The sequence below is a fragment of the Cibotium barometz genome, chromosome 62, assembly GCF_041138505.1.
Source record: "Cibotium barometz isolate CiBa-2024 chromosome 62, ASM4113850v1, whole genome shotgun sequence".
NCBI lineage: Eukaryota > Viridiplantae > Streptophyta > Polypodiopsida > Cyatheales > Cibotiaceae > Cibotium > Cibotium barometz.
In genome coordinates this window covers 21410151-21423089 of record NC_141107.1, presented here as the reverse complement: position 1 = coordinate 21423089, position 12939 = coordinate 21410151, and the positions used below count along the sequence as shown (strand labels likewise).

Genomic DNA, 12939 nt, shown 5'->3' with positions numbered 1-12939 from the left:
GGCACAGATAAGCGGACTACGCTACCACCGAGAACTTTCTGCTGGGTGCCCAAGAGCTAGTTTATAGAATGACAAGGTCTTGCTAAGCTCAACGCTTCATGTACCCCTTTGGTACCATGTGCCTGATTACTCTTTTAAGGTGCAAAGAGACCACAACAGCATGTTATTGCATAACCTTCCAGGTGAATTGCTTATGCTCCAAAAGCAAAGAGGACAAGATTAATGCAACTACCATAACAGTAGTGACCATTTATTTCCAAAGAAAATGACTGAACTTTGATGCTCCAATTGCAAACATTATGTAGATCATCTGGTGACTATCTTCCCCCAATGACCATCTTGTACAAGAACAAACTTAACTTCTAGCCTTGCACTCAAAACAATCTTATGAAAATTACAATGTCCCCTCAATGCAATACGACTGCTGTGGGGTCGCCTCGAATTTGGGACTTCCACCTCCTATCTCCTGCACTTGTTTTTGAGAGATGCTACAAAAGCAAATTGTACAAATCAAGGTATATGACACCCAAGGCTTCCTGTTCCAGCTAAAGCCCTTTGAGCTGCTCAGCAAATCCAGTCATGTAGGACCATTTTTCCAAAGCACCGGCAGACTTGATAAAAGCACTTTTGGAGAGATCTAAATCCTGCTTGATTACTATGACCCCCAAAAAAACAAGACAAGAATGAAGCTTTTATCATTATCTTGTTGGGTATTGAGCCTCGTCCCAAAAAACAAGAGTGAAAATAAGAAGATAGCAGACTTGCTTACACAAAGGGCTGGCTAGCTGCAATTAAGCAGTTCTTACCAGCTGATTGTAGGGATGCCAAGGCAGAAGAAAATACTTCAGCTTCACTTTGTTCGTCCGCACTTGAACTCACCTAAATCAAGTTTGGAATCAGCACGAGATTCTTTTGAACCCAGACAGGAAAACTACTATATGGCACAATTAGTGATTGTCTCGATAACCAAGTGCCATGCCATACCTTCAATAGGGCTTTCTCAACATTTGCAATCCAGCCTTCATTGAGGTTTCCACCAAGTGCTTTGCTAGCAGCTGAGAAGTCTTTCCCATCCAAAGCTTGACCTGCCTTGCTTAATTGAATAACAGCGGCCTGTACAGAAGCTGCAGCTCACAACAGGCCAATTGAGTTGAGCAAAAAAGACACTATCCACTTGGCAGCAAAAATAAGCAAGCAGCTTAGAAAACAAACAAAGTTACACAGGTTGTGATGACCTTGAGTAAAAAGCATGACGTGATTCAAAAGGCTGAGCAGTGGACTTAAAAATCTCAAAAGTAACTGCCACTTTAATCCCTTAAGGGAACGGCAAGTCTCAAGGCCACTTGCAAAGGCTCGAGTGTTCATTCACAAAATAGTAATCACTAGCAACTGTACCAAGGATGAACAGCCAAAAGATACGCGCAAGAAGAAGCTCTCTCTCTCTCTCTCTCTCTCTCTCTCTCTCTCTCTCTCTCTCTCTCTTAAATGCGTTGCTGGTGTCATGTGCAGCGCATCTATGTGTCATGTGCACAGTGTGTATCTACCATGTGCTACACGCACACAAGACTAGCTTCGAGGTTTGGGGAAGCTTAGAGCTAGGCAAGCTGATTGGCGAGCTGAGTTAGGGATAGACTAACGGGCGGGCACCCAAGTATGGACGAGCGAGCGCCCAAGTGTGGACGGCCGATGACCGGCCAAGAGCCTATAAAAGGGTGGCCAAGAGCCTATAAAAGGGTGGCCAAGGTTAGTCATTAGTCATATAGAGTCTCGCGTGATTTGTGAGAGCTCAATGGTCTGGAGCCTGAATCTCGTGCAAACGTGCACTTGCTTTACGCAGCCGAGGCCAGTAGCAATCTCAAGGCCTGCGAGGATAGCTTCGTGGCGGTATGGGACATCGCGAGGTAGAGGTTGGTCAGTACGTCAACCTAGTTAGCTCAACTCGTGGCTCGGTGGGGACAGCGAAGACTGTGGGCTTGCCCACGGCTATCGTGGTTGGGAGGTGAGTCAGGCCTGCACCCCCTTCTTGTTTATTTGTTTGGTTGCAGGTTTCGAGTCTCGAACCGGGAGCGTTCAACGGAAAGATCCTTTGGGGTTTTGACAGTGGTATCAGAGCATGCCTCGTGAAGGAGCAAGTTGGTAGGTAGAGAAGATGAGGTCGAAGTAAGGTATGTGTTCAAGAAGCTTGCTGTTTTGTTTATGCATGCTGCCGTTTTTTCACATAGTATGTGCTTTTTCATCAAAGAACCCGTGATGAGAGTGTAGGTTGTTTGGTAGGGTTGTTTTGCTTTGCAAGAAGAAAGATGAAGATGTTTCTGCAATCGCATGAACAAGTCGTGAGAGAAAACAGGGGAAAAAAAAACATGTTCGCTTTTGGTTGAACGCGAGAGAGAGAGCGAGCGAGAGATGCGATCGATGGGGTCGCATGCTGGTCGTGGGCTACCGGAAGTAGTAGGCGCAGGCGTGTAGGCAGCCAGGCCTACGCAGGTGGCCAGGCACGTAGCCGGCCAAGCCTACGTAGGCGGCCATGCTGGCAGGCGTCCAAGCCTACGCAAGCAGCCAAGCTAGCGGGCGCCTAGGCCTACGCAGCCAGGCATCCAAGCCTACGCAGGCGGCCAAGCCCAGGCGTAGGCTAGCGGCGCAGATTGGCGTAGGCCACCTGAACGAAGGGGCGCCAACAAAAACGCAAGCGACAGCAAACAGGTGGGCGACGGCAGCCACACAGGCACCGACAACGCTAATTCCAGAAAAAAAAACTAGTAAAAGCATCCCGTCGAACAGGCTGCTATCGTTTTTTTAGGTTTAACTTTTTTTTTAAAAGAGTTTAAAGCCCTAATGTTTAAAGGTGTTTTTTTTTTAGAAAACAGAATATATATATATATATATAAACACCAAAGCAAAAGCTCAAGTTGCTTTTGGGAAAGGTTATATAAAACCCTTAAGTGGACTTCTTGCCACACATCTCTCAAGTTTTCAAGCTCTCAAGTTCTCTCGCAATTTTCTTGTGCAAAGATCTAATTTTCTCTCCACTTGCACTCTTCAAGATGTCAACCCAAGAATCCGAGTTGGAGCCCCTTGTCGAACGCGAAGGCTTGCCGGCTACGACGATTATGTGTCAAAATCTCATTTCCAAGAGTTCAAAGTAGCTCTCAAAGCTGCTTCTTCGGAACGTTAGGCACAAATCGCTGCCCAGATGCAAGCTTTGCAGAACTCCATCTCTCTCTTGACCACTACCCTATCTACTCTTTCGGGTATGGATACCTTGGCCTCTGCTTTAGGCCCCAACATTACTCCAGAACAGTTCGGGGGCAAGCAAAAGCAGCGTACCAAAGAGATCGTGGACACTTGGCTACATAAGTGGCAGGTCCATTTTCAATTTCATTCATATGATAATGGAAAAAAGATCCAATTAGCAGCAAGTTTCCTTCCAGGCAAAGCTGAATTCCTCAAAAAAGAGGATGATTATGATGTTGTTGCCCGGTTTACCGCTTTGACCATGACCTCACAACACCTCACTTATGAGGTCTACCTCCAGAAGTTTAGGAACTTGCAGATAAAAGCTACAAAGATGGATCCCACTACTCTTTTGGGATTCTTCGTAGCTGGTTTACCAGACTCATACCGTTTACAGGTTAAAAATAACAAATGCAAAACATTGAATGAGGCTATTTATTCAACTCATATCTATGACGATACAATGGTCTCTTCCAAGTCTAAACCCGTTATCGAGCAGGGGAACAAGCATAAAAGAAAGTTCTCCGCACCTATGGCTAACACGACTGAAGAAAAGTCTTCGGACCAACCTTCGAAGAATCCAAGTTCGACACCAACGAAGAAGAAACGACTCCTTAAGGCATTGAAGCTCAAGAAGAAGGAACATTGTTTTATCTGCAAAGAAAAAGGACACATGCGTAACGAGTGCCCGAAGCAAAAGGGTGCAAAGACCAACGCACGACCCAAGCCAAAGGCAGCTAACTAGTTGTCTTTGATAGGTACGTCAATTACTGTACTTTCTCGTCCTAGTACATGTTTTGATTGTTTGTTCAACTCTAAAGTTTTTGGCTTGCATGATCTTCTCCGAGTGTATGGAGAAGTGAATGGCCATAGAATCCACATTCTTCTAGACCCTGGCAGTTCACACAACTTTGTTAACTACAAACTTGTGCAGAAATTGAGTCTTGATACGACACCCAACGATCATACCTATGAGATACGCCTACCTGCGGAAAGGCAAGTATGGCATCGAAAGGTGGAGATGCTACCAATCCAGATTCAGGACTACAAAGATACTCTAGAATGCTATGTTATGCACCTAGAACATGTAGACTTGTTATTAGGAATTGAGTGATTTAAGACTCTTCAAGTCCAGATAGATTAGTCTAGTCATATTTTTTCTTTTCAGCATAAGAACACCCAATATAGTATTTTAGGTGATTGTATACATCCCTCTCAGGGACCACTTGTAAATACAGTTGATTTTGAAAATATAATGGATTCTTCTTTGTATACCGCTTTCCATTGTGTATTGATTCCACTTTCTTCATTTCTCATACCTTCCACGGATGTCAATAAATTAAGTGTGTTTGAAAGCAAAGAATTACAGAAGATACTTGATTCGTTTCAAGATGTATTTCCTAAGGAACTGCCATCGGGCTTACCACCTGAAAGGGCAGTAGATCATCGTATTGACCTGATCCTTGGTGCTTATCCTGTTAGTATTCCATGTGCAAAGTGTGTATCTACCGTGTGCTACACGCACACAAGACTAGCTTCGAGGTTTGAGGAAGCTTGGAGCTAGGCAGGCTGATTGGTGAGCTGAGTTAGGGATAGACTAACGGGCGGGCATCCAAGTTTGGACGGGCGAGAGCCCAATTGTGGACGGCCGATGACCGGCCAAGAGCCTATAAAAGGGTGACCAAGGTTAGTCATTAGTCATATAGAGTCTCGCATGATTTGTGAGAGCTCTATGATCAAGCCTGGATTTGGTGTAGACGTGCACCTGCTTTACGCAACCGAGGCCGGCAGCAATCTCGAGACCCGCGAGGGTAGCTTCGTGGCAGTATGGGACGTCGCGAGGTAGAGGTTGGTCGGTACGTCAACCTAGTTAGCTCAGCTCGTGGCTCGATGGGGACAACCAAGACTGTGGGCTTGCCCACGGCTGTCGTGGTTGGGAGGTGAGTCACGCCTGCACCCCCTTCTTGTTTATTTGTTTGTTTGTAGGTTTCGAGTCTCGAACCGAGAGATTCTTTGGGGTTTTGACACTATAGAATGAGGGAGAGAGAGAGTGTGTGTGAGAGGAGCTGCCTTGGGCCCTTAAAGTCCCTATCTAAAGACTCAAACCAGCAATATATATATATTTATTTATTTATTTATTTATTTATTTATTTTTATTATTATTTTTTTGGGTGGACACCTCGATCAAACAGTCATACGCCTCTAACCATTGGAGGCACACCTCGTAACAACTATGGTCGTGCCCATCACATCTGTGAGTGCCAGATGGACATGCTTTCTCATTGCAACCAGTATCTTGGCAAGATAAGAGGAAGGATATGGCTTGTTTGGGATTGTTTTGGCAACATAAATGGCACCCAGATGTGCCCAAGACATGCGCCCATGAGTGGGACACCTTTAAGGCATGGTTTGGACACAAAATATGACTTTTTGGACATTGTTTTATGGGCTAGGAAGGGGAAACCAACTTGGCACAACTTCCCCACTTGTAGCCTATACAAAAAGGAGACATTAGACACTTCAATATGCATCCATATGCCAAAGTCTGCAAGCCAAGATGCAAAGCAAAAAGAGCACATTTGTGGAGGATCAAGAGGAGCTACTTCTCTTGACGTTAGTTAGCAATTGAAGGCTAACAGGAGTCTTTGGTATGCACCATAGGATAGCATACACGAATTTGATCCAAGTATATATCCAAGACTCATTGAACATATTCATGTTTTGAGATTTATAATACAATAGATTAGGGTTACATGTCTTGTCTCATGTGTGTTTGCTAAACATAGGATTAGCATTAATCTCTTTTGCTTGACATTATTCACGATTACACTTGTACAACACATGCTAAATTGGTATCATCGCTTCTAGGTTTGGCCTAAAAAGAGCTTTGCATCAACGCAAGGTTTTGACGGTAAATTAGCAAATTAGAGCTTATGTTTTAGGGTTTGCATTTTTGTGTAAAATCAACGTTTTTGCATCAGCTTTTTGCTCCTTTTCAGCATTTTATAGTATTAAGAATGTTTAGATTTGAGTCTAGCATGATTCTAGGGAGTCTAGGAAGCATGTGAAAGTCTAGGGTTAGGATTTGTGAACTAATTGTTGCAAAAAAACAATAAGCAACTCTTTGTGGCAAACAAGAAGCTTGTTCTTCGGCTAAAGACTTACTCTAAGTTAAATGTTTGAAGTAGATCATCAAGAACATGTTCTCCATTATGAAAGAGGTTGAGTTCATCAAGTGGAATGATGAGCACCGAAAATGTTGGGAGAACGGGAGAACCAGCTCAGCTCGAAAGGCAAACTTGGTGAAAACTGAAAAGAACCAAGGGCACAAGATTCACCCGAGGTTAAAACCCAGCAAGAGGAAAGATCACCACTTGCCCAAAAGCATCCAAGACAAAAGGTGGCACAAGAGACCAATTTTTACCCAGAGTAAGGAGTGTAGACTGGTGGAAGACACCGAGGGAGAACCCAAGTCAGAACCAATTCACGAGGAAACAATAACTAAGATGGATTATGAAGGTGAGGAATCACAAGCTTTTAACAAAGGTGAGGAGTCAAGAGCGGAATCGGAGCAGAGGCTTATGGAGTACCTAAGTGCTCCAAGTTTAGCTGGAGGGATTGACATGCACATCACACTTGTGAGTGCCACATGGACATGATTTCTCATTGTAGCTAGTATCTCGGCAAGATAAAAGACAAGATATGGCCTATTTGGGGCTGTTTTGGCAATCGAAATAGTACATGCTTGAACATGACTTCCTCACTTCTAGCCTAGAAAAGAAAACATTAGACATTTCAATATGCATCCATCTGCAAGACCAAAAGCATGTCCACATCACAATGTTTGACGTCTTAATTAGCATTAATCCATTTTTTTGCATGGCGTTGATCATCGTTTAAGTCTTCCACTATTGGCACGCATGTTATACACGAAGTTCCTAGATTAAGGCATGCAATCATTGACTTTAGAACATAAATCTGTTATTAAAAGAGAGTTTTGAACTAACACACTATTTTATGAGCGTCATAATAATCCCAACACTATACATCCACAAATACAAAAGTCCTATGCTCTTTTATAGAGAGAATTTATATACACAAGGGATAAGGGCACCAACATTATGTGTTAAAGTGCCATAAATGTAAGTGACGAAGGAAAAATGTCTAAAGTTGGGTGGTCCATGAAATCAATTTGAGATCCCAAAGCAGCAAATGGGAGAGTATTTGCATGGATTTTATTGTGGGACTACTAAGGACACAGAAAAGACATGATTCTACGGGGTTGGTAGTTAATCAAATGACACAAGTGACTTATTTAATCCCAATAAGGAAGAATAAAAAGACTCTTGCGTTAACTTGGCTATTCACGAGAGTCTATTCAAACTTTATCCCTATTGTTAGTAGCTCCGTAATAGATTAGATTTTGGATGGGTGTATTTTAAAGGTTGGGTATCATGTTATAGATGAGCACCACTCAACATCACCCTTAGAAGGATGGCTAGACCAAGAGGGTCAATCAAATCAAAGGATATGCTTCGAGCATATGTAAATAAGAGTCAAACTAATATGGAAGAGTGTTTACCAATATTAGAGTTTACATCTAAGTTTACATGTGACAGTGCCAAACATTCAACTACGACATTTAGACCTTCTATGATGACGTATGGATTTCAATCTAGAGCTCCAATTGCTCTAGGGCTAGAGAATTAAAAGATACAAGTGGCCTTTCTTCACGATATGAATCAAATGGTTAGGCTGACCCAAGACAATATTAAGAAAGCTCAAGATTAAAGCAACCAGTTATGTAGACTCTCATCCAAGATTTTTTTATGGTAAGATAGTCTTCAACTTTAAAGATACCTATTTGAATCCTTACAGACTATAAGATGAGCAAAGCTATCTCCTAGGTATTGTGATCCATCCTCAGTATTTAAAAGAATAAGTGAGGTTGCTTATAAAGTAAAAGCTATCACAAGGATGTACAATGCATCTAGTATTCCTTTCTTTTTTGCATCTAGTATTTCTTGTAAGTTGCTTAAGAAGAGAACTGAGCAATGAGGATAATCTCAAAAAAGGGACCTTGTTGAGTTTATACAACCACCTAGTATTCAACAGCAATTCTAGATACAAGAAACGCACTCGACATACCGAGTATTTAGTAAAGTGAAAAGATATGCTTGAAGAAAATTTGTGAGAAGGTATGCCATGTTCCGGTATAAGTTAAGAGGACGTAAACTTTGCTTAGGGAAGGAAAGCGTTCAGTACTATGATATCCCTATGGCCAAAGGTGGTTCATAGTCATGAGACCTTGAGGCTTGCCAATGTGTGTGCAAGTGGCCATGGTTTGGAAGACCAAATGCATTGACTGAGGCATTAAGTAAGAGGTACAGAAAGAGGATGCCCTTTCTAGTCAATTGAATAGTAATGGGCACTCTTTTTCTCCATTGTTCTCTCACTTTGGGCACTACTATGGATGCAATGTAGGCTACTTATGATTAGAAGGTGGTCATTAATTCTTTTGATCGATGCACAACAAGCTAAAGGGTTTGGTAGCTGTTAGTGTGCATTGATAATGCCCTTGGTAGGAGAGGGCAGCAGACAAAGATTACTGTATACAAACCTCAATGCATTGTGGGCAACTGTTAGGGTTTGGTAGCTGTTAGTGTGCATTGATAATGCCCTTGGTAGGAGAGGGCAGCAGACAAAGATTACTGTATACAAACCTCAATGCATTGTGGGCAAGGAGCATACCTGTTTCCTCCTTGAAGGAATTAACCTCGCCGCGTCTTTTCATCTTCTTCTTGCGGTCTTCCTTGACCTTTTCAAGCAGCTGCTCGTCGTCGTCGGCTTCGAGGATGGCGAGGGCGGCGGGGCTCAAGGAGAGCAGGAGGAGGTTCGAGGCGGCGCTAAGCACCTGCCGCCTGTTCACATCCAGCTTCTTGACCGCACAGCAGGCTTTTTCCGGACGAGAAGGCTGCCTCGCTTCCGAAGCATGGCAGAGAACAAGGCGCTGTCGGTGTTGACCATGAGAGGTGGGAAGCGATAAGGAGAGAGAGGGGGCCAAGGAGGACGCCATGATGCACACACCCCCCCACACACACAGAGGGAGAGGAGGGAAGTGCCTTATCCGTGATGATGCTTCAAATTTGAAAGGTAACCATTTATTAAAACCATACTTTTATGCATTGTAATTATAGGTGATGTTGCTTCAAATTTCCTCCCAAATAAGTACCCAAAAAATGTAATTAATTAATTAGTTGTTGTTTACAAACCTTGGTTTTTTGTAAGGTCTAAATTTCACTGTCCACATGCTTTCTATTTCTCCTTGGTTTCTTTTTTTTTTTGGGATCTTTTGTGCTCGTGTGAGTGTGTGCTTTCATGCCGTTGTCAACAGCCCCCAGCAGGTTTTGAACCCAGCACCACCTGCATGGGACTTCAACACCTTACCGCTAGGCTGTGTCTCCATTGGCTCTCCTTGGTTTCTATTTATTTAAGCCTCATAGGGAGGTGCACGGTTCAAATCTACCCACTCCCATAGTGGAAAGTACGTACTAGCATCAATTTGTCCCACCCTTTCTTGCATTTCGAAAAAAAAATGTCATATAAACATTTTAAGACCGTACTTTTATGCAATGTAATCGTAGGTAATTTTCTAAAAACCTAGTAATGCCCTTCTTCTCCAAGCTAACCTTGAATTTTGGCTTACTTTATTTGACGTGAACGATGCGGGTTTGTGACTAATGATACCCTTCTTTTCCAAGGCAACCTTGAAATTTGACTTGCCTTATGACAGATGCTATTTGTTGTGAGACTAGTGTAATCGGAGGTGCTAATGATGAGAAGGCAAACAATACCTCCACTGATATTGTGCTTTTGTTAACCCATGTGCTTTACAAAAATGATTGATTCGAGGCTCACACCAACAACTAAATCTTTGGAACTATCTGCTAATTTCAAATCCCAATATATCACACAACTATGATACAGCTTTGCCATGCATTTTTGGCATAATAAATTCAACAATTCTTGATCAAGAATTGTGACCAAAGAGAATCTTCCCCCAAGTGTCATAGATCGACTAATCTTTGCATGTAGTAAAAAGAGGATAATGCATGCACTATGCAATTATAGGAAACAATACAAAATATGGGAGCATGATCCCTCTAACAATGTAGCAGTTTGCGGTTTGCTTAAGCCAAAAAGATCCAACCTATTGGCATCAACTTCTAATGTGAAAGAATACAAAGTACATTTGTTTTCATGGCACATACGCCTCCTTTCTTGTTTCCTTTCCAATAAAAACATAACATGAACATCTTGGCAACTTAGATATTTGGATGAAATACGCATTCCTTCACATATTGGACCCATGTTACTTCCTTCATCTTGGACCCCCATAAGTATATCCACATGGAATAAATGTACCTCATTATTCAAAATCACATTCTCATGTAGCACTCCAACTTGCGTACACATGGCCTTATGGATACGTTCCTTAAAATCCTTCCCAAGCTTGCTCCTCCATCTCACCACCTTGCCATCTCTACGGCCAAGCCTCACATGATGACATGGTGTTGGTAGAGAGTGTCAACCACTTTGTTTAACATCATGTGTATCTTTTTGTAAGGCACCCAAACCACTCTTTTGTAATCAACTCACATTTTTTGTCAGAAGGCATTGTGGGATATAAAGTGACGTAACCACCATATGTTAAATGGAAGAAGAGGGAAAGTCTCTAATGACTATAATCATTAGAAGAAGGACCTAACTAGCCGATGGCTTTTTTAATTTCTCAACCAAGCATATTGTGAGCATAGTTGCTTGTATACAAATCACTTTGTATACACACTTTTGGACAACATTTTGACAAATCACTTTGTACATACTTTTGGACAGCATTTTAACAAATCACTTTATACATACTTTTGGACAACATTTGGATTAAGCAATGCACTGCAAGATTGTGAGCTCTCTTCTTGTTCTTGTTTCTTACTTTCTTGCTTGTTTGAATGTATGCATGTATAGGGTGAAAGCTTGTATATAAGAGTGTGCGTGTGTGGTTAACCTTGAGATTAATGATCTTCCTTCCTCCTTAGCAATAAGATTAGCATTAGGTTAGATTACCTTTTTTTCATCAAGGAACATTTCTCTTTAACTACCCCATTGGCTTGGAATTGATAAACCCGAACGATATTTGCTACTACTGTTATATCAAAGATTCATTTTTCTTTACGTAACATACATTAGTTCCATGTATAGGTCACTAATTATCTTTGAGTGGATAGATGAATGCCAATGGGCATATGAAAAGTAGAAGAAAGCATCAGCTAGTGCCCTAATCCTATGACCACCAAGATGCGACAATATTTTCCATGTCCACATTGATGCTTGAGCCTATTTTGTAGGATGTATACAAGTATATCAAATGAACTTCCTCTTGTGAGTTCTACAAGCTAACAACTTAACAATGCTAAGAAGACTTATACCACAATAAAGACAAGGTATGGGAATGGTATATGTTGCCAAGAAATATCACCATTACCTTTTTGCCAACATGTTTATTTTATCTTGTGAACAAACCATGTACAATCGAGCAGTGCAACACATCATGCACTAGATTTTGATGGAATTTAAATTATTGAAACAAAGAACCTCAATTAGGAGTGGAACATAATTTGCTTGATGTGCCTTGATTCAATCTAATTTGGTTCCAAAGTGGAGCAAAGAGATTTCCCTCTACCTTGTAAATGCCTCCCCCAAGATAAACCTTTACACTGAGATGGTTGGATGCCTCATCAAGAAAGCCAACATCATATAAACAAATAATATTAGGTAAGTTGTATAAGATGTGGTTTCAACATGGAATCTTGAGAAGATGTATACATGAAAGTGATATTAGGTAATATTAGGTAAGTGTATAAGATGTGGTGTTAACACAGTATCTTGGGTAATATTAGGTAAGTTGTATAAGATGTGGTTTTAACATGACATCTTGGGTAATATTAGGTAAGTTGTATAAGATGTGGTCTCAACATGGCATCTTGAGAAGATGTATACATGAAAATGATATAATTTAATTTCATTGGTCTCATTAGTCCAACCACTAAAGGACTGGAGGCATATGTGTCCTTAACTATTACAGCAAATGGGTAGAAGCAAGATCTACTTAGTAGATGCCCAAGCAACATCTAAGTTGGTTCCACATCAAAGTAGGTAATCTCTAAACTAAAGCCTCCACAAGTCAGCAAAGCAACCATTCTAATCCAAAACTCCATACCAAAAACTCATCTCAATGAAGGAGAAATAGAAAACCTCAATAATATAAGGCACATACTCACATCTAGGCATGGCTATGGTGGATTAAATCAAATAACTAATGTTAGAGATTGGGCTAATTAAAGTTGATTAGGCTAATTAAACTTGATTAGATAATAGCTAATGCAATGGCAACATGTGCCATCTCGGCTACTACAATTGATTCCTATCCACCAACAATCCTTATATAATCTCATTAATCAAAACTCAAGTGGATAATCTCCTAAGCTTGATTAACCCATCCCCTAATCTTGCCTAGATTTGAGCACCATCTCCCTTGAAGTGAGCACCCACTCGGGCCATTTCCCACCTTCTTCTAGGTGCCTTCTTTTGGCCTCCATTTGGGCTATACATTGTACTTATACCTTTCACATTTGGACTTTCTTTGAGCCC

The 12939-nt window shown here is 41.5% G+C and overlaps 1 protein-coding gene across 1 annotated transcript; it reads right to left on the bottom strand.

Moving 5' to 3' along the window:
• Positions 1-219: 219 nt before the first annotated feature.
• LOC147604243 (chloroplast thylakoid lumen protein) lies at positions 220-9393 on the bottom strand. Its single transcript, XM_086795547.1, has 4 exons — positions 8983-9393; positions 985-1124; positions 807-879; positions 220-655 (listed from the first exon to the last, which is right to left on the bottom strand). Exons 1-4 carry the CDS (start codon positions 9305-9307, stop codon positions 546-548), a joined length of 648 nt encoding a protein of 215 aa, XP_086651673.1. The 5' UTR covers positions 9308-9393; the 3' UTR covers positions 220-545.
• Positions 9394-12939: the final 3546 nt, after the last annotated feature.